The sequence below is a fragment of the Erinaceus europaeus genome, chromosome 1 (assembly GCF_950295315.1).
Source record: "Erinaceus europaeus chromosome 1, mEriEur2.1, whole genome shotgun sequence".
Lineage (NCBI taxonomy): Eukaryota > Metazoa > Chordata > Mammalia > Eulipotyphla > Erinaceidae > Erinaceus > Erinaceus europaeus.
This window is the reverse complement of record NC_080162.1, coordinates 60,531,438-60,553,977: the sequence shown is the minus strand read 5'-3', so window position 1 is coordinate 60,553,977 and position 22,540 is coordinate 60,531,438. Positions and strand designations below refer to the sequence as shown.

General features: G+C 39.4%; 1 protein-coding gene across 3 annotated transcripts in view; it reads left to right on the top strand.

The window, feature by feature from the left end:
* The first annotated feature begins 3,605 nt into the window (after nucleotides 1–3,605).
* The window catches only part of LOC132536984 (ADP-ribose glycohydrolase MACROD2-like), a 495,870-nt gene continuing 476,935 nt past the window's right edge, over nucleotides 3,606–22,540 (top strand). For all 3 annotated transcript variants that reach the window (XM_060186460.1, XM_060186462.1, XM_060186456.1), the window contains exons 1-2: nucleotides 3,606–3,919; nucleotides 12,337–12,453. In XM_060186460.1, coding sequence (XP_060042443.1) covers nucleotides 3,874–3,919; nucleotides 12,337–12,453 — 163 coding nt within the window. In that variant the 5' untranslated portion in view covers nucleotides 3,606–3,873. The remainder of the gene's footprint in view (nucleotides 3,920–12,336; nucleotides 12,454–22,540) is intronic.

The window sequence follows — 22,540 nt, the reverse complement described above, 5'->3', positions numbered from 1 at the left end:
AATATTACTGTTCTTCTCTAGAATGAATCTATTAAACCCTTATTTAGTTTCCCCAATCTTTTTCCCAAATATACTTCATTACCACCTTGCATTAATTCTCCTTTGATAATGTATCTTGAATCAGAGTTCTCTTTTATTTCTAGTCCCAAAAAATAAGTGCATATATTTTTTAAATTTTACTAGTGATTTAATAATGATTGAAAAGATTGTGTGATAAGAGGGGTATAATTCCATACAATTCCCACCACCAAAGTTCCATATACCCTCTCCTCCTCTGGAAGGGTCCTTAGTTTTTATCCTTCTAGGAATATGGACCAAAGATTTTTATGAGGTGCAGAAGGTGGGTGGTCTGGCTTCTATAATTGCTTCTCCACTGGATATGGTCATTGACAGGTCAATTCATAGCCCCAGCCTATTTCTGTCTTTCCTTACTAGGGTAGGGCTCTGGGGAGCTAGGGTTCCAGGACACACTGGTGAGATTGCCTGCCCAGGGAAGTCAGGTTGGTACCATGGTAGCATCTGCAAGTTGGTGGCTGAAGAGCATTAAGATATAAAGGAGAAAAAATTGTTTAATAATCAGAAACCTAAAGGTAAGAATATAGTAGATGAAATCTGGTGTCTTTAGGCTGGAAGAAACTAAGAAGTCTATTTGAGGTATATTCCAAGGGGCCCATGACTTTACTAATTTTGCCTGAGCCCAACAGCTAACATGCAGGTGGGCTAAAAGTATTGTCTAGGAAGATGATGTCAGAGTTGGGAATAGGACTACAAAGCTGGATCAGAGCAGAGAGTTGATCTGAAATATGGAAAATACATATAAATATCATTAACTGTAAACCCCATCAATCTGACCTAGGGACCATGTTTATTCATATTTAGCTCAGGAGCCTGTGTAACCTCTACGTCCCTGTCAGTCTGAGATCACATTCCAAGGTCATAGCTAGGAACATTCTAAGTTGCACTCGTTTCAGGACTAGTCTTCCTCCAATGGCAGAATATGTTGACCCAGCCTTCCTTCAGAGAATGCGGCAGTTTCTACCATTGTTGTTGTACATTGAGGGCGAGGCCCCATAGAGGCCCACAAGAGGGTTTATGATATTGTTTCTGATGAAGATGATTAGCGATGGTGGAGAGAGAGAGATCTGTTAGAGGTCTAGACTTATCATATGTATGTGGGAATCCCAGGATTCCCTGACTAGTGCCCCAGATGATGGGGTGGTCTGATAGTGACCAAAAGAGTCTCTTGCTGGTCTCTTGCCCTTATCCAGCTTTTGTATTCCCTACTTAATCTGACAGGTTAGAGTTTAAGTGACTGAGGGAAGTGAAATAGGAAATATAGGAGGAGGGTATATAGGTCTAAGTAGAAAATATTTGATTAAGTACTTTATGGTGTCTTGTTTAGGTCTTTCTACTTTTTTGCTACCTCTTTTTGAACCACTATAGACCACTGCACACCTTAACTTTAAGCTATATATTATTTATTTATTTATTTATTTATTTATATTTTTTAACCAGAGCACTGCTCAGCTCTGGTTTATGGTAGTGCGAGGGTTTGAACTTGGGACTTGACAGAGCTTCAGGCATGAGAGTCTGTTTTCATAACCATTTTGCTATCTACCCACGCCCCAAGTTATATATTTTCCCTTAACTTATGGATACATGTGCACACATGTACCCTATCTATTGGGCCCTGGTCTATATCTATCTTCTGCAACTTTATTAGGAAGTGCCCACCTGAAATTGACTTAAGGAGTCCCATGAGCTAGAAAAAGTCTCACTCAAGTGTTGGAGCTGGAAGGTTGACATTCCAGGTTTGGTGTCCCTGGATATTGTCTGAAGTGAAAAATATTGAGGTGGTACTGGTTGCCTTGACTTGGCTGAGATCAACAGATGCAGTATCAAATGGTATAGATCAAGAGAAGTGTGAAGGAAAATGAACAAAGCCCCAGAAGTTTGGGAATGGGAGAAATACGGGCTTTATAGAAAATAAGGAAGGTTCCTAACTTTCTTAGAGCTTAAGAAGGCAATAGATATTTATTATTATAGGCAAATAATTTGGGAACTTAGTTTACTTTGAAAATCCCTTGGTTGGGATTTGTTGTACCATACAAGAATTTGCCATGATTTATGTCATTTAATGCTATTTACAAATAACTATATTTTATATGCTGACAAGGTCTTATATGCTGCTTCTGGTCTCAGTTTATAGGTGGTTTAATATTTCAGAAAAAAGTCAGTATTAGAAATGTATTAGCAATTTAAGCCCACTGTTAAAATTCAATCATTTTACTAATTTGAAACTTTAAGTGCTTGAATTGAAGGAATTTATACTCAGAACTGAAGTCTATGCATTAAAAAGCCCATGACATTCAATCTACTTTTCTCCTCTCATATTGACTAAATAGTGATTTATAAGACTATAAGTTAATAAAAGTGTATGTATAATAATACCATTCCTACCACCAAAGGTCTGTGTACCGTACCCTCACCCCCCTCTATTGGAGCTGCAAATCTACCCTTCCCTTCCCCCCAGTTTTTTTTTTTTTTTACTTTGATGCATTACTCCACACTCAGCCAAATTCAGCTTTGCGTTTCCCATTTCTGTTCTTCTTTCTCAACTTTTGTTAACGAGTGGGATCATCCCATACTCGTCTTTCTCTTTATGACTTATCTCACTCAACATAATTCCTTCTAGTTCTCTCCAAGATGGGGCAGAGAAAGTGGGTTCATTACTCTTAATAGCTGATATATCTATATCTATATATCCATATCACAACTTTCTCAGCTGCTCATCTGTTGTTGGACACCTGGGTCGTTTCCAGGTTTTGATCATTATGAATTGTGCTGCAATAAACATAGATTTACACATTCTCAAAAACCTCGAGTAGTCACATTTGAATTGGAAAAGCTCTTTTCCAAACCTTACCAAATGACATTTATAATGTTTTACTACATGTTCCAGGACCTGACCAAAGTAGATGATCTGAAAGCATTTCAGATAAATAACAAGGGGACACTGACAAAACCATAGGATAAGAGGGGTACAATTCCACACATTTCCCACCACCAGAGCTCCATATCCCATCTATTCCCCTGGTATCTTTCCTATTCTTTATCTGGGAGTATGGGCCCAGGGTCATTATGGGATGCAGAATCTTTGGGCCATTTCTGTCCATCACTGGAAAACGCCAAATTATCTGGTCAAACTCTGTCCAGACCAAGAGAGCACGATCAAATCCTACTGATTTGATTTTACACATCTTCCAATCCTCTCACCTAGCGCACCTAGCCCCGAGGCCACGCCCTTCTAGGGAGGATGCCAATGTCCCGCCCGCCTCATGCCCCTCCAAGGGGTCCGTTCTAAGCTCGGTCCCCTTCAGCAAAGCCTCCTCCAGCCCCCTAGACCCTGACTCCGCCCCCTCCAACTCCCCAACGTCCTCGGCGTCGGCCCGAGCCTGCGCCTGCGCGTGCGCCCTAGTGCAGAAATCTGGGCTCACGGTGGCTGGAGCGCAGAGAGCGGCGGGCGGTGCAGCCAATGGGAGGCGGCGGTGGCTAGCGGCTGGGGGCGGGGCCTGCGCGGGTGTTAGGTTAGCGCGAGGCGTGACCTAGTTGACAGGCTCCGAGGTGCTGCTGTGGCGGCGTCCTCCAGGCTGGGGCTGAGGCGGGTGGGAGCCGGAGCTGAGCGCGGGCTGCAGGAGGAGGGGGGGCGACTGGAGAGCGGCGGCGGCAGCGGCGGAGGCGCGGGACGCGGAGCCTCTTCCACTTTTTTCCCCCCGGGGGTGTTCCCTCGCACCCTCCCACTCCACACACACACCCCGCTTGCCCGTGAGCCTGGGGAACTTGCAGCTTAAAGCCAGCCACCCCCACGGCAACATGTACCCCAGCAATAAGAAGAAAAAGGTGTGGAGAGAGGAGAAAGGTAACCGGCCCGTCGAGTCCCGTGGATGCCGGGTGGGGGGGAGGTGGAGTGAGGGCAGGGGGCAGGGCTGTGTGTGCCGCGGCGCCCCGCGCCCGAGCTCCAGTCTGGCGCCTGCCGGGCCGGTGCCGCCTCTCTCGCGGGTCCGTGTGTAACACGCGCACAGGCTCGCGCACCCCGGGCGTGCACGCGCCGCCCCCGGGCACCTGCAGCTCGTGCACGTGTGGGCGCACGCCCCTCGGCCGCCCCCCGCGTCACCTTCTCCCCAGGTGGGGCTGCTGCTGCCTGCGCCAATTCCGCGGCGCAGATCTCCAGCGCGGCGCCCCCGGGACCCGCACAACTTCTCCCCAGGTCTCCCACTCGTACTCAGGACCCCGCCTGGGACTTGGGCTCCGCGGGCCAAGGAGTCCGGCTGACACAAGCCTGCAGGCGCGACTGCCCTGCGCTCCCGAGCCTCGCTGGCTCTCGTCCGTTTGCTCCAGGCGAATGGACCCCTCCCCATATACAACCCCCAAAGTCTGGCACCCTGTCCCTCCCCACTTTCCGATGTGGTGCCTACTCCTTTTTGCGACTCCCTCCTGGGTCGCCTAGTGGCTTTGGAAACCCGAAAGAAACTCTGCTGGAGCGACTGGTGGGTGAGAGAGACCGTCCCTGCCTGCAGAGAAGTCTGAATGGACTTTTCTCTCTCTGCCGGCTTGCTCAGTATTCAGTCCTCATTCATCCTCTGAAGTTGCTCGGAGTAAGATTGTGAGACTGATGTCATTCTGTGTGAATGAGCCCGCCCCTGAGTTTTGTGCGGATCCAGCCAGGCTTCCCCAGAACAGCTAGGTTGACAGGGACACTGATTCTGTAGGATCGTGAGTTATGAGATCCAACGCCTCCCACGTTATAGATAGTAGTCTACGGTAAAAGTTCACTCTCGGTAGTTCAGTCCCTCCCTTTTCTTTTAACACTTGTCTATTTTTTGTTTTTGCCTTTGCCTTTTACAGAAATGTAGCAAAAAAAAAAAAAAAAGTACCTGCATTGCTACTATTGAGGGCAACTAAACCTGTGCTATCAAGGTTGAAGTCGGGTGAGGAGGATAGTGCAAATTCTCTCCAAAAAACCCACTTTCTGTATAAGAAGGATGAAGAGGCAACTCCGTTGAAAGTTGATTTGACAAATATAATAGCTCTTTAAAACTTGTAGATTTTTTACTGCAAAACCTGGTCTTTATAAATACGAGAGAAGTACGGGGATGTATGTGGGAAAATAATCCTTTATACAGTACCTATTTCTGCAATGTATGAGAAAAAGGGAAAGGGGGATTTCCTTTCAAATTAACTGCAGGGAAGGTGTAACAATTTAACAATGAAAATCATCTTTTAAAGTAGTGAAAGATTAGGTTGTACGGCATTTAATGATTATGGTCATGTGTAATAAAACATTCTCGTGTCACAGGACAAAGATAATTTACTTTGTTTTTGCAGCAGTAGTTACTTTTGTTTCAGCACTAAGAATTTGCCTTATAAACATCGAAACGTTTGTGTCCGTTTTTATTGATGTCTTGAAATATTAGCTTTCTATTATTGATGATGATAATAATAATGTCAGTGTAGTGGAAGACAGCTTGTAAACCACTGAAATTGTAGAGCTTGCTTAAGAACTGCTTTTCTGTCACAAAGTTATTCAAGTGACAATATTACAATAGTTCCTTCATTTAATATTTGTCCAGTTGGACTGTGACAGGTAGGCACTATACTAAAATGCAAAAGATTTAAATGAACTGAGGAAAAACTTTAGTATGGGGTAGGTACTTTAGAATCATTAATGTTTTTCTCTTTTGTTTTCCATGGGAAAAAATAAACAGGCTAATATTTTCTAAATAAAGAAGCAAGAACACAGTTAAAAGAGAGCAGAAGATAGTATATTTCTCTTTCCCAAAACTAGTTTAATGTTAAAGATAAAAAGTTAGTATGGCTCGAAGACTTTAATGTATGCCTTTGTGTTTTATTTAGATATTTACTTATTTTAGAATATTTTATGTTTAAAGATATACCGTCAAGAAGTTGATAAAGATTTTCAGTACTCTACTTAATATTAGTTACTGTGATACATGACCTTTTGCCTTTTCATCCTAGAGTGGGTGGCATTTGTATTTTTATAGACAATTTAAATATAAAGGCAGGCATACCTACTTTCTTGAAATATCAAGGCATCCTATAGACATTTTAATTCAGTATACTATGTAATAACTAGGTCTCCCTGCTTCTGGTCTTGGTTCACAAAGTAGTCACTGTAAAGATGAAGCATTCTTTTAGGAAAAAAATTTGTGTAATGTCCCAACCTATATAGATGTCTCTGAACCAAAATATTTTTCATTGTTTAAACTAGTAATTCTCAACTCTACTTGTGTTATTGATCTAATATTTTGGGCCCTAATTCAAACTGTTGTATTATCATTTTAAGTACTTAATTTTTTTAACTGTCATTGTTTTATCTTGCCTTTTATTGATTTTTTTTTGTTTTGAGGGTCCATCCTTAAACTTTATTATTTTATAATTAATTAATTAATTAATTTTGGACAGAGACAGAAAATGAGAGGGAGGTGGGATATAGAATGGGAGGGAGAAAAATAGACACTGACAGCACTACATGACCACTTGTGCAGTTTTCCCCTTGCAGGTGGGGACCTGGAGCTTGAACTCAGGTTCTTGCTTATTGTAACAAGTGTGCTTTGCAAGCTGTGTCACTGCTTGGCCCCAGACTTAAATTTTAAGTAAGTAAAATGTCACAGGCCAGTTCCTGTATGAACCTTTGAATATTTAGGGGAACTACAAATGTTTTGTAATATTTTCAAAGTAGTCAGTGATATATTGTTTCCTTATTAGTGATCTGAACTTTTTCTCTAGCAGTGCTTTGGTAACTCTTAGTCATCATCCCCTTTCCTCCTCCTTGTGATTTTTATAAATTTACTATTTCCTTCAAGCTTCCTATACCATCAAGATCTCTCCCCTTCCTATATTCTCCTTTCACCTCTCTCCTCTCTCCTCTCTACTCTCCACTCTCTGCTGTTCAACCCTGGCTTCTGGTGGTATTGAACCTGGGACCTCAGTGCATCAGGCATGAAATTCTTTTGCATAATTGCTATGCTAGTTCCCTGGCCCTGACTTCACCTTTTCATTTATGGAGAAAATACATGTCATATAATGTGGGCAGTTCTAATATCTTCCTTCATAGCCTCATTTGTTTCTTTACAGGTCATTTGCCCTTCAACTTTGCTTCTTAGAGGAAGCTCTTTTGTTTCTAAGATTAAGCTCACTGGTTGGCTGATTGTGCTTTTTCTCTCATATCCTGTAGCTTTTAAGATCTTCCCTTTGGAGTGTGTTTAAGTTCTTGGTGTCTTCTGAGGCCTCCCCTCATCTGTGACAGTACTCAAGACTCTTTCCTAAAGTTGTCTTCTTACCATAGTAATGCTAATTGATCTTGGAGTTGATGTTCTTATTATACTTTCTTTAGTCTCTCATAATCCTGGATCTCAGTTATACGCTAATGAAACTGATCTTTCTAAAGTCTTCCACTAATAGCAGTGATGATGCTACTATTTTATAAATATTTGCTGCCTGTCCTGTTTGTATGCTCAGCACTATTGTAAGTATTTCATACTGATTTTCTCAATGTAATTCTCACAACAACCCTTTGGGGTAGTTTATTGTAGGATCAGAAGCTTCAAACATCATTTGCCTGCATTTGAATCCTAGTTGTGCTGCTTATTAGCTATGGAACCCTAGGTAAGTCATTACAACTCTCTGACTTAGTGTTGACTCTCTCTAAATTGTGAATAGTATCTACCAGTCTACTTCACAAAGAAATTGAGGTGTAAAGAGATTAACCCAAAATCATACTAGCTTGTATGATTTAGGACTAGAACCTAGACAGTTTTGTTTCCACCTTTCTCTCTCTCTCTCTTTTTTTTTTTTTTGGTGATATTGGAACTCTAGTTGATAAAACCAGTGACTTACTAGATTTTATTCTTTCTGTAGCCGTGGACAAAATTTCACCTTTCCCACTTACTAAAACTTTTTTCTGATGTTTTCCACCTCACTGGGATGTTGATTCACTTGTACCCTCAGTAATATTTAAGTTTTATTTTTACACCTTTATGTGATTATTCCTAAATGTTGGTTTCTTCTTGACATTTGGTTCCTTCTCTTCTTGTGCTTTCCCTTGTCAACTTTCTGTAGGACCAGAAGTTTAGCTTAGTATTTCCAACCCCCCCTTTTTTTCTCTGAATTTCAGATATTTTAATGCGATGTAGGTATCTTAAATTCAGTATTCTGCTGACTCTTGGATATTGGATTATGACTTGGATATATCACATCTGACTAAAATATCATTATTGTTTGTTTCCTGGTGCGGCTTAAGAAAAGCCAGATTTAGGAGCAGGAAAAAATGTTGACTTCTTTCTTTCTTTTTTTATACATCTGTTTCTTTCCTTTTTTTTTTATTTCTCTTTCCTTTTTACGAGAGCATTGCTTATCTCTGGCTTTTGGTGGTGTAGGGGATTAAACCTGGGACTTTGGGGCCTCACGCATGAAAGTCTGTTTGCATAACCATTATGCTGTCTACTCCCACCCATATATCTGTTTTTTATTTAAAGCTTTATGTTCATGAGAGAGAGAAAGAGAACAAGTGTGTGTACGTGCACAATACCAGAGTGCTGCTCTGGTGCACTATTACCTGGTCTTTATTCCCTGTTTCTTGTTCTCTTATGCTAACATTAATATTTTCTTCAATTTACTTCTGTGAAATAATAATTTAAAGTGATTGTTTTTGGGGAGATTAGATTTCCTTTAACTAGATATTATACTTAAATTCATTCACCTAAACTATACTACTTTCTAGTAAATTGTAAGAGCATTACAAAGTAAAATACTACTTTCTTCACATTGCATTGCCTTTGGTGAAGGCTGTGGTATATAAGAGCTGAAATAGAGAATGTGAGGATATCAGTGTCACTGTGTAAATTAAATACAAGTGAATCTTAATTTTTCACACTGTTCATTACATCTTTGTATCTAGTGGATGTTTTATGTACCACCTTCTAGAATATACATATTTGTGTAGGGAAAAGCACAATGCCTATGTACAAGACTTTCATATTGAGGCATGCTGAGCAGTGCTCTGGTAATAAATAAATAAGGAAGATACACAGTCAACTGTAAATATTGGTGCTCTGACTTGTAGGATAAAGGTTAGCCTGTCCAACATGATATTTTAATACATTTTTATTTTGGCTCATATTTCCCAACTACTTTTTGTTTTGGTTGCCACTTTCTTCTAACACATGTTGTAGATACCTTAAATCATTTATAGCTTCTTTTCTTTGTTTATCTTTTACTTTCAGTTAGAAACACCTTTAATTTTTACCTCTTTTTTTAAAAAAATTTTTATTTATAAAAAGGAAACGCTGATAAAACCATAGGATAAGAGAGGTACAGCTTCGCACAGTTCCCACCACCAGAACTCTGTATCCCCTCCCCTCCCCTGATAGCTTTCCTATTTTTTAACCCTCTGGGAGTATGGACCCAAGGTCATTGTGGGATGCAGAAGGTTGAAGGTCTGTAACTGCTTCCCCACTGAACATGGGCATTGACAGGTCAATCCATACTCCTAGCCTGTCTTTCTCTTTCCCTAGTGGGGAAGGGCTCTGGGGAAGTGGAGCTCCAGGGCACATTGGTGGGATTATCTGTCCAGGGAAGTCTGGTCGGCATCATGCTGGCATCTGGAACCTGGTGTCTGAAAAGAGAGTTAACATACAAAGCCAAACAATTTGTTGACCAATCGTAGACCTAAAGGCCGGAATAGTGCAGATGAAGAGTTGGGGGGCCCCTCCATTTTGTAAATAGCTAGTAGACATATTTTACTTAAATTCCAAAGGGCCTGTGGCTATTCTAGTTTTTTTTTTTTTTTTTTCCTTTTTTCCCCTGAGCTGAAATCTGATATGCCAGTGGATCCAAGTTCTTGTCTGGGGAGATGATGTCATGGCTGGAAAAAGGACCAGAAAGCTGGATCAGGGAAGAGAGTAGCTCCCTACTATGGGAAAGAGGTATAAATATTGTTGACTGTAAACCCCATCGATTTGATGTGATCTGGGACCCATAATTAGTGACCTCTGCATCCTTCTAGATCTGAGCTCACATTCTATGGTCTTGAGTAGGAACATTCAATGCTGCCTCAATATCGACCCATCTTGCTCAGGTGTAGCATAGAGTTTGTTGTCCATCCTAACCCTTTGGAGGATGGAACATTCTCTACCATTGTTGATTCAGGTTGAGGGCAAGGTCCTATGGGGGATCACAAAGGGGTCTATTTTGTTGTTCCTGATAGAAATGACCAGCAACAATGGAGAGAGGGATTTATTCGAGGTCTAGGCCCATTAAGTCTGTTTGGGAATCTCAGGACTCCCCAATTAGGGCCCCAGCTGATGGTGTGGCCTGATAGTGACTAAAGAGTCATCGTTACAGTATGCCAGTCTCTTGCCCTTGTTCAGCTTTTGCAGTCCTTGCTTTGATAATGTTAGCTTTAGAGTGAGTGAGAGAACTGTAATAGGAAGTAGGTGAGGAAGCTAAGTAGACACTTTCGTTATGAACTTTATACTGACTCACTACAGACTATTGTGTATTTTTGCTTTCAGGTATATATTTTGCCCTAATTTATGGATACATGTAAAGATATGTTCTATCTTATGGGACCTGGTATATATGTAGGTTTTGGGACTTTGTTACGAGGTGAACCTCCTGGAATGGAATTAGAGAATATCATGAAAGGAAAGGTCTCACCTGAGTAATGAGGGTGAAGGGTTGGCATTTCATGCCTCACGTCTCTGGACACAGTATGAAGTGAAGCATGCTGAGGTGGTACTCATTGCATTGATTAGGTTGGGATCGTTTGATGCAATATAATTTGGTATGAATTGAGAGAAGCATGCAGGAAAGTGATCCCCACCCCAGAGGTACCTGGACTGTGGGAAATATAGGCTCTATAGTGGAAGTCGGAGGTTCCTGCTGTCTTAGGGTTTAAGAAGACCATAGATAGTTATTGCTATAATCACATTATTTGGAAATTGGGTTAACTTTGAAAAATCCCTTTGTTAGGATTTGCTTTATCATACACACCATCACCATATTTTATGTCCTTTGACATTCTTTGTATATAGCTATACCACTGGTTGCTTCTGTTCTCCCTGGACTAAGCTTTTAAGAGAGTCAGCATATCAAAGACTCAGCCTATGCATTAAAAACACTCAGTCTGTGCTTTAAAAAGTTTGAGATATTCAGTTTTTTCCCTCTCATATTAATTAAATAGTGATTTATATGACTAAAAATTAATAGGAGTGTACATAAACACCATTCCCACCACCAAAAGACTGTGTCCCATCCCATCCCCCCAACTCGCCCCCCTTGTCCAATGAAGCAGAACATCCACCCTCACCCTCAACTCAGGGTTTTTACTTTGGTGTCCTAACTTTTTAAAACCTCTTTATGGTAAAATTCAACCTGTCTTTCATGAGTCAGTGTATACCTCACCTCTTGGAGAATTTTCTCTGAGTAGTGACTATAACTATAGACTAGTTTCCTGTGGATATGTTCCGCTGTATTTTAGTGGAAAGATCTTTTGATTTGAACAGATGGCTGAACTTGAATGCGCTTCATTTACCTATCTGTAAATTGGAATAATAACACTATTAATTTTGTTGAATTGTCGGGAATATTACCACTTTAGCTGTTAACTCTGAAGTACCTAGCACACAGGTCTTTGTAAATGACATCAACTATTATTAATTCTAAGATACATTTAAGATATCTTAATTTTGCTTATATCACTTTTCTAAGAAGGTATTTTTAACTAGGAAACTTATTTTTATCATTGATGAAGAATTAATTTCTTGATGGCCATCTTTCATGTGCTCTTGGCATTTGTACATGCCTATCTTAGGATTTTATGATTTATTTCTGTAGGATTTTAAAAATTTTTATCCAGTTCCTTTTGTTCCATGAGCTCCTCAAATTTAAGAATCACCTAGCACATAGTAGATTGTCAATAGATACTGGATTGATTTATCTTATGAACTATCACAAGGTAGTTGTGAGACTGCTTTTCTTCTGCTAATATAGGAATAATGTGATACCTTTCTTTTAAAAATAATTTTATTGGGGGAATGGTTTTACAATACAGTTGTTGTCACATGGGCACAATTTTTCATCTCCCTGTGATAGATGTCTGCACACCACTTTTCAACATTCAAATATAGTGTCATTAATTTTTCATTTAGTTTCCTCAAGCTCATGCCAGTTTATGATTGCTAATATATAAATTATAAAATAAATCTCAAAGTTAAAAGTTCAATTCAAATGGGGATTCTGCTTTTATTTTGCAAGAACGTTTACTGAAGATGACCTTAGAGGAGAGACGCAAAGAATACACAAGGGACTATGTTCCCCTGAACACCATCCTATCGTGGAAGGAGGAGGTGAAGGGCAAGAGCCAAAATGATGGTAAGTTTTTCAGAACATTTTCAGGTAGAATACTATACCTATTTACTTTTATCTTCTGCAGCACAGTTAACAGAAATGAATAACTGGCATTCACTAAAGATGTGATTGGTTTGCTATTTGGCATAATTGTTCAGTTGTCATTGTTCTAATCAACTTAAAGTTATTTTTAATTTTAGGACTAAATATTAACATTACATATTCTGAAATATACTACATGTATATTATGGTAATTTAATTTTCTTTTCTTTATGGTTTAACTAGAGAAATAATGATTTACAAGATAGTTATCACATGAATGTAATTCTTTTTTTAAATATTTATTCCCTTCTGTTGCCCTTGTTGTTTATTGTTGTAGTTATTATTATTGATGTCGTCATTGTTGGATAGGACAGTGAGAAATGGAGAGAGGAGGGGAAGACAGAGAGAGGGAGAGAAAGATAGACACCTGCAGACCTGCTTCACTGCCTGTGAAGCCACTCCCCTGCAGGTGGGGAGCCGGGGGCTCGAACTGGCATCCTTATGCTGGTCCTTGCGCTTGCTCCATCTGCACTTAACCCATTTTGCTGCTGCTAGACTCCTGACATGAATGTAATTCTTTATATCCCCATGATAGGTGTCTGCACAGTATTCCCACCTGCCATCACTTTTTAGATAGACACTTAAGAAAATTTACTCTAGGGAGTTGGGCGGTAGGTAGCACAGCAGGTTAAGCGCATGTGGCGCAAAACACAAGAACCGGCAGAAGGATCCTGGTTCGAGCCCCCGGCTCCCCACCTGCAGTGGAGTCACTTCAGTGAAGTAGGTCTGCAGGTGTCTATCTTTCTCTCCCCTTCTTTGTCTTCCCCTCCTCTCTCCATTTCTCTTTGTCCTATCCAACAACAATGACATCAGTAACAACAACAATAATAATAACTACAACAATAAAACAACAAGGGCAACAAAAGGGAATAAATAAATAAATACAAAAATAAATTAGAAAAAAAGAAAAAGAGAATTTACTCTATCCTAGTTCTTGGAGAAAGTGATAAATGTGTGTGTGTGTGTGTGTGTGTATATATATATATATATAGAGAGAGAGAGAGACTTGCTACATTGGTAGTATATTTGAGGTTTTTAAAATATATATTAAATTTTTATTAATTTACTTATTTATTTTGGATAGAGACAGAAATTGAGGAGGAAGACTAAGTAGAGAGGGAGAAAGGAGGCACTGGCAGCACTGTTTTACCTCTTTGGAAGCCTTACCCCCAGGGCCTGTGGGAGCTTCAATCAGGGTTCTTATGCATTGTAACTTATAATCTACCAGATGCATCACTGCCTTGTCCCTGGGTTTGTTTTGACTAGGTTTATTTATATTGGGCTTCCTCAAGTCATTTTAGGAATTAGATGCAGCAGAAATATAGTGTATTAGGAATAATACAGAAAAAGCAAGTAATATTTTACATAAGAAGAGCACTTTTTACGAATAGTGTGGTATATCTACATATAAAATAATTGTGATTAAACTTACTCTTTCAAAGTCTTCATGATTTGATGAGAAACTAGGAGGAGAAAAGATTTATATGTTAAACCATAAGCAAAATTATTACCTTATTATTATTTTTTATTTTATTATTATTTTTTTCCTCCTCCAGGGTTATTGCTGGGCTCGGTGCCTGCACCATGAATCCACCGCTCCTGGAGGCCATTTTTTTCCCCCTTTTGTTGCCCTTGTTGTAGCTTCGTTGTGGTTATTATTATTGTCCTTGTTGACGCAATTCGTTGTTGGATAGGACAGAGAGAAATGGAGAGAGGAGGGGAAGACAGAGAAGGGGAGAGAAAGATAGACACCTGCAGACCTGCTTCACCGCCTGTGAAGCGACTCTCCTGCAGGTGGGGAGCCGGGGGCTCGAACCGGGATGCTTAAGCCGGTCCCTGCGCTTTGCGCCACATGCGCTTAACCCACTGCGCCACCGCCCGACCCCCTACCTTATTATTTTTAAAGCTGCTTTATTTTAAGATTTATTCATTCATTTATTTATTTATTTATTTTTTTAATTCTTTTTATTTTTTTAATTTTTTTATTTAAATTTTTAATTTAAGAAAGGATTAGTGAACAAAAGCATAAGGTAGGAGGGGTACAACTCCACACAATTCCCACCACCCAATCCCCATAACCCACCCTCTCCCATGATAGCCTTCCCATTCTCTAGCCCTCTGGGAGCATGGACCCAGGGTCGTTGAGGGTTGCAGAAGGTAGAGGGTCTGGCTTCTGTAATTGCTTCCCCGCTGAACATGGGCGTTGACTGGTCGGTCCATACTCCCAGTCTGCCTCTCTCTTTCCCTAGTAAGGTGTGTCTCTGGGGAAGCTGAGCTCCAGGACACATTGGTGGGGTCTTCAATCCAGGGAAGCCTAGCCAGCATCCTGGTGGCATCTGGAACCTGGTGATTGAAAAGAGAGTTAACATACAAAGCTAATCAATTTGTTGAGCAATTATTCATTTATTAATGAGTGAAAACAACCAGATCATTGTTCTGGCACATACAATGCTGGAGACTGAACCCTGGACCCAGTGCTTAGGAGTCTTAACATTTTATCCACAGAGCCAAGTTCCAGGATGCAAAATTTTAATTATTTAAATGGTACATCAAGGGGCCAGTGAGGTGGCTCCGTGGTAGAGTTGCATGCCTTATATCCGTGAAACCCTGAGTGTGAAGCCTTGCTCCACATTAAAAGTAAAAATACATGGAAGAAATTCTAAAATAGTGTAATTGACTTAATAGATATTTACTTATGCTATTTCAGATTTAGCACTAATTGGTGTTAATGGCCTGAATGTGAGAGGAAAGCTGGTCTTTAGGATGTTTAACAATGTACAAATAAAGGTAATTTTACAAAAGGATTTTGGAATAGACCAATTTTTTTTTTAATATTTCCTTTTGTTGCCCTTGTTTTATTGTTGTTGTTATTGATGTCATCATTGTTGGATAGGACAGAGAGAAATGGAGAGAGGAGGGGAAGACAGAGAGGGGGAGAGAAAGAAAGACACCTTTAGACCTGCTTCACCGCCTGTGAAGGGACTCCCCTGCAGGTGGGGAGCCGGGGCTTGAACCAGGATCTTTCCGCGGGTCCTTGTGCTTTGCACCATGTGTGCTTAACCTGCAGTGCTGCTGCCCAACTCCGGGATAGACTAATTTTTAAGGTTGAATCTTTAGATTATGTAAATATACGTGGACCCAGAATAAGGCTAGTGTGGAATTCACAAGGACAAAAATGTGTGAGAGACAACAGTCAAGTTAGACTTTGGTTTTCTGTGCAAAGGGAACACATTTACTTTAGACATTATTTTGTTTTTCTGGGAGACAGCCCATGTGGGGCTGGGAGTATGGGGTCTTCTTCCTAGAAATGTGTGACTTTGGGCAAGTTGAATGCTTAATCTACCCATGATATTTTCTTTTTCAGATGGAAACAGAGAGATGGGGTGGTGCTAGGAAGCTACAGCACCAGAGGCTTCTCTAATGTGGGGGTTCTGCTCAAACCTGGGTTTTGTACCCCACGTTTTATGGTGTCATTGGGCAAGTTGATTAGGACATACACATTGCCCAATGTCTTCAGTAAATACAATTTCTTTTTTTTTCCTTCCACGGTTATTGCCGGGGCTCGGTGCCTGCACCATGAATACACTGCTCCTGAAGGCTATTTTTTTTCCCTTTTGTTGCCCTGGTTGTTTTATCATTGTTGTAGTTATTTTTATTATTTTTTTTTAGGGTGAGGGAGAAAAGGAGAGAGGAAGAGAGGAGAAGAAGGGAAGAGGGGGAAGAGAAAGAGGAGAGGGGGAGAAAGAGAGGGGAGGGGAGAGGAGAGTGTTGTAGTTATTATTATTGTTTTTATTGCTGTTGTTGTTGTTGGATAGGACAGAGAGAAATGGAGAGAGGAGGGGAAGACAGAGAGAGGGAGAGAAAGATTGACACCTCCAGACCTGCTTCACCGCCTGTGAAGGGACTCCCCTGAAGGTGGGGAGCCAGGGCTCGAACCAGGATCTTTCCGCAGGTCCTTGTGCTTTGCACCATGTGCGCTTAACCCACTGCACTACCGCTCGACTCCCACAAATTGTTTTAATAATAGTATGATTAGGACATTAGTAAAAGAGATAGTAGTGATACATAATGAAAGAAATACAAAGCAGAAGACCAGAATTCTGAACTTAGAGCCATATATCTCTTCATGTTGAGTTTTAGCTATTTATTCTGTTATTAAAAAAGTGTGTTGAATATTTTATGGCTACTACATCTTCCCTAGTGTTTTATTCATCTTCTTTTCATTCTTGATTACTATTTTAATTGGTCAGTTTTCCAAGAATAGCAATGTATGATTTATTTTTTTTAGTACAACTATATCATAGTGCTCTTTTAAAAACAGTGTGTAATGTTTGCCTCCTGGATAGTGGTAGATTCCTACTGTTTCCAGAATAGTGAATAGTCATACCCATTGGCATTGCTCTGTGCTAGCTTTTCTCACCTATGCTTACTTTTGTTGACTGCTTCTATGTGAAGATATAGCATATAAAAATTGTAGGGTTGAAGTGGATATCAGAAACAGACTTGTGATATCATGTACTTATATAACCCAAATCAGAAAAGAAACATTGAATAAAACCTGACATTGTGATTTTCCCAACAAGATCTTATGTATTTAACCCAGTCTCCTGGAATGAACTTTATAATTGATTTATAGTTGTTTTAGGTAGCTAGTTCACTTTTTCCCCTCAGGTTTTTTTTTCTTCCTTTTTAAACATGAAAATCCTTAATGGAGTCTTATTCTTTCCATATAGTATTATTTGCTCTCTTAATTATTGCATAAGGTGGTTGTTGCCTCTTTTTTCGTGAAATGCAGTAGTTGATTCTGTCAATCTAAATGTAATCTAAATGTAAATGTTAATTTCTTTATATAGTATCTTTCATAAGTGCTTTCTTCCAGCGTTACCTATCTTGTGCTAAATGACACTAAAATATCAGTAAAAAGAGTTTAAGTATTTTAACAGTTTGCAAGATACATTACAAATAGAAAATTTAAAAGTTATAAAGGAATTATAAAATTATATTTTGAAATGTCTAAGCAACTGCCTAATTATATATGTATACAAGTATGTATTGGTATTGATAATAGCTTAATTTTTAAAATATATGATTTCAAATTAAGTTAAACTTTTTCCAGTTTTTTTGTTGCATAGCTAGAAGATTGTAGGAATGAACAGTATTGGGTTAGCATAATATATCAATTTGATGTTACTATTTATTTTTACTCTATTTTTGATAGAGACAAAATAAGTGGGTATAGATAGCATAATGGTTATGCCAAGAGACTCTCATGCCTCAGGCTCTGAAGTCCCAGGTTCAATCCCTCACATCACCATAAGCCAGAGCTGATCAGTGCTCTGGTTAAAAAAAAAAAAAAAAATCCAGTAAAAAAAAAAAAGAGTGTGAAAGATACCACCACAATGTGGTGAGGACCAGGTTTGACCCTGGGCTGTGCACATGGCTAAAGGGTGTACTATTCAAGTGAGCTATTTCACTGGCCCTAATATACCAATTTTAAATTTAATAATTACTGTTATTATTCAGATTTTTATAAAAGGCCATTTTGGTCTTGTTATCTATGACTACATGGAAAATTCTCAAACTATTGTGTGTGTGTATGTCTATATAATTTTTTTTTAGATGTTGGGGCCTCATATATATGCAATTTCAGTGTTTTATGTCTGACTTTCTTATTTAGATGGAGAGAGAGAAAGATTGAAGGAGTGTGAAAGACATCACAGTTTGAGCTTTCCTTGGTATCTTAGCATTCCCACTTGGTGCTGGAGTTTGAATCTAGGTTGCACATATAGTAAGACGTGTACCCTACTCACTTTTTATGTTGTAGGGCTTAAAAAATTATTTTCTCTTCTACTATTCTGTCTTCATACCTGGAATAGTGCAGGTGGGCTCAATCAGTATCATAAATTAGAAGTCTCAGAAGTTAGTATATGAAGGTAATTCATTTTTTTACTTTCTTATCAAACTTTAGAATGAGCATTTAAAATGGCTGCGAGGAGCAGTGGATTCCTATGGTATATAATATATTCACTCAGTGGAATACTACCCTGCCAATAAAAGGTAATAGTGTATTGTTTGGCACAAAATGAATGCAACTGGAGGTGATTATCTTAAGTGAAATAAGTGAAAGATATAGTATAGATAAACATATCAAATGAACTTGTAAAAAAAAAAAGCAAAGAAGTAACTGTGTCATACTTGGGAAAACTCTGATGGCTATTAGAGTGAGGAGTGGGGAACAGACTCTGTTGGTGGGTTCAGTAAGTTTTATGCACATATATAGATGTGAAACTGTACTTCTGAAATTTTACAATCTTATAAATCACCGTTAAATCACTAATGATCAAAATTACAAGAAATTCTTGCCTCCGTAATCCATCCATCCATTGTAAAGTCCCTTTCAGCTTTTTAACTAATGGCTTAGGCAGTTACTGATAATTGTTGCTCAGATCTATTATTTTATTAGGGATTGCAAAGTGGCATTATTCTAATTTTATCCTGTCCCTTATTTTGCTGTCCGACATACACACCTGTGTTAAAGGGAATGTCTCCATGGATAATAGTCTACAGAGTGTGTGTGTGTGTGTGTGTTTGTGTGCATGCACCAAACAACATTCCTGCACTTGTAATATAGCATCTCCACAGAGTCAGTAACTAGATATAGTAGAAAAACCATGCTAGATATACAAATGGAGGGATAGATGAATTTGATAGAAGGATGACATTGCTTCACTATAGGGGGACTCAGAATGTTTTTAGATTATGTTGGTCTGTCACCTGACTGTTACTACTTTTAGGCCAAGTTTCTAGTAGCACGCCACTTGGAAGCAGTGTTACAACTGTTTTCTTACTTTAGTTGGGCATGAGTGGCAAAACCTCTGCCATGCTTGTGCTAATTTTTTCTTTCTTATTCGTATAATGGAAAATAGCCACAGTAGTAAGTTTAGGGTGATTTTCTTTAGTTCCTTTTAATGTTTATGTAGGATAGCAGTTGAAGAAAAATATAATTATGATGATGAGTTAGGTGAAAAGTATAAAAATTATTTTATGACAAAATATTTCTAGCACTGATAATTTAGAATTTTTTTCCTTCTGTATCTGCACTGAGGTTTGATTTGTAGGTCATTTTATAGCACTTAACTAGAAAATGTCTGACCTGAAGTCTCTCAAGTTTGAATCTCATTTTTTTTAAGTTTGTAGAGATATTTTGAGATGAATAGGTTGACTAGAGGCGCAGTGTAGTATTTTGCTTCTTTCATATTAGAGCATTATAATTGTTTACTTACAAATTCAAAACTTATGTGCCCTCATTTTCACAAGAACAAATTTCTACTCTTAAATTATTTCTACTAATATGGATGAATGACCAAAGAAGTAAAAGTTACAGACTTCATGGTAGTGTGCCAATTAAGTGTTACATGTACAAGGATCCAGGTTCAATCCCCTGGCTCCCACCTTGGTGGGTGGGGATCTTCACAAGTGGTGAAGCAGTGCTGCAGGTATTTCTCTTTCTCCCTCTCTCCTCCTTGCCTCTCATTTTCTCTCTGTCTTATAAAAAAAAAAAAAATTTACTGGGAGTACTGGATTCATGGTACAGGCACTGAGCCCCAGTAAAAATAAAGTAAAAGGTAAAAGGCCCACATTTTTGAATTTTTTTTGAATTGATTTTTTTTTTATTTTAAGTGTTGAATTTTGTTTTATGTCTCAAGTTGACTGTTGATATTTTTATGGGAAATAGTCAAGCATATTCTAATTATATTTCAGTCCTAGTACATCTTCCAGTACTTTTAAAAAAAATCTACCACTTCCTTTTTTCTTTTTCTTTTTTCTTTTTTTTTCTTTTTATTTAAGAAAGGATTAATTAACAAAACCATAGGGTAGGAGGGGTACAGCTCCACACAATTCCCACCACCCAATCTCCATATCCCACCCCCTCCCCTGATAGCTTTCCCATTCTCTAGCCCTCTGGGAGCATGGACCCAGGGTCATTGTGGGTTGCAGAAGGTAGAAGGTCTGGCTTCTGTAATTGCTTCCCCGCTGAACATGGGCGTTGACTGGTCGGTCCATACTCCCAGTCTGCCTCTCTCTTTCCCTAGTAGGGTAAGTCTCTGGGGAAGCAGGGCTCCAGGACACATTGGTGGGGTCTTCAGTCTAGGGAACCTGGCCAGCATCCTGATGACATCTGGAACCTGGTGACTGAAAAGAGAGTTAACATACAAAGCCAAACAAATTGTTGAGTAATCATGGACCCAAAGCTTGGAATAGTGGAGAGGAAGTGTTAGGGGGGTACTCACTGCAAACTTCTGCTTTCAGGTATGTATTTTGCAGTAGTTTACGGATACGTGTGAACATATGCTTTCTCTCACAGAAACTGGTCTATATCTAGGTTTTGGGACTTTGTTAGAAAGTGAACCACCTGAGATGAAATTAGAGTATACTATGAAAGGAAAGGTCTCACCCGAGTAATGAAGCTGAAGGGTTGTCATTCCACGTCTGAAGTGAAGCATGTTGAGGTGGCAGTCGTTGCATTGGTTAGGTTGTGATCGGCAGATGCAATATTATTTGATATGGATTGGGAGAGGCATACGGGAAAGTGGGCCCTATCCAAGGGTTCCAGGACTGGGGGAAGTAGAGGTATATATACACAATGGAATACTATGCAGCTATCAAGAACAATGAATACACCTTCTCTGACCCATCTTGGACAGAGCTAGAAGGAATTATGTTAAGTGAGCTAAGTCAGAAAGATAAAGATGAGTATGGGATGATCCCACTCATCAACAGAAGTTGAGTAAGAAGATCTGAAAGGGAAACTAAAAGCAGGACCTGACCAAATTGTAAGTAGGGCACCAAAGTAAAAGCCCTGTGGTGAGGGGTAGACATGCAGCTTCCTGGGACATTGGGGGGGTGGGAGTGGGTGGGAGGGATGGGTCACAGTCTTTTGGTGGTGGGAATGGTGTTTATGTACACTCCTAGTAAAATGTAGTCATATAAATCACTAGTTAATTAATATGAGAGGGGGAAAGTTAATTGTATGTCTCAAAGTTTTTCAAAACACAAACTGAATCTTTTTAATATATAGGCTGTGTAATTGATATGCAGACTCTCTCAAAAGTCTAGACCAAGTAGATCAGAAGCAACCAATAGCACAGCTATATACAAGATACTGGGTACTATACAGTAAACCCTAACAAAAGTACTTTTCAGAGTTAACCCAATTAATGTGATGATAATATTAACTATTCATTGTCTTTGAACCCTAAGACAGCAGGAACCTCACATCTCCACTATAGAGCCTCTACCACTTCCTTTTTTAAAAATTAATTTTTTAATTCATTTATTATTAGATAGATACAGAGAGAAGTTGAGAGGGGAGGGCGAGATAGAAAGGGAGAGAGACAGAGACACCTGCAGCCCTACTTCCCCCAGCAGGTGAGGACCAGGGGCTTGAACCTGGGTCCTTGGGCACTGTAATGTGTGCGCTTAACCAGGTGCTCCACCGCCTGGCCCCTCTTCCAGTGTTTTTTTCTAAGTAAGTTTGGATAAATGTTTTTGAAAGTCATTATTATTATTAGTCACTTGGGATGCAGAAATAAGAATATAATTATTTATGCAACTGAATATTAACACAGAGGGGTTGAGAGACATTCATAATAAAAGGAATTACACTGTTTAAAAAGTAACTTTCATAAGGTGAACACTGTTCCAGAGTTTTAAGCTGTATTGTTAAATATTTGTCTAAAAACTGACATATTTTGCTGGTGCTTTGGAGCTAGCCTTTTCTCAATTAGAATATTTTGAACTTTTTTTTTTTTTTTTTCCCCACCAGAGAACTGTTCAACTTTGGCTTATGGTGGAGGAAGGTACACTTCAGAGTCTAGGGTATGAAGGTCTTTGAATAATCATTATGCTGTCCCCAACCTACCCTCACCCTCCCAGCCTTTTTTTTTTTAATGGCCTTATATTTTATCAGAGTTTATTTAATTCATGTATCATAACTTCAGATAGAAAG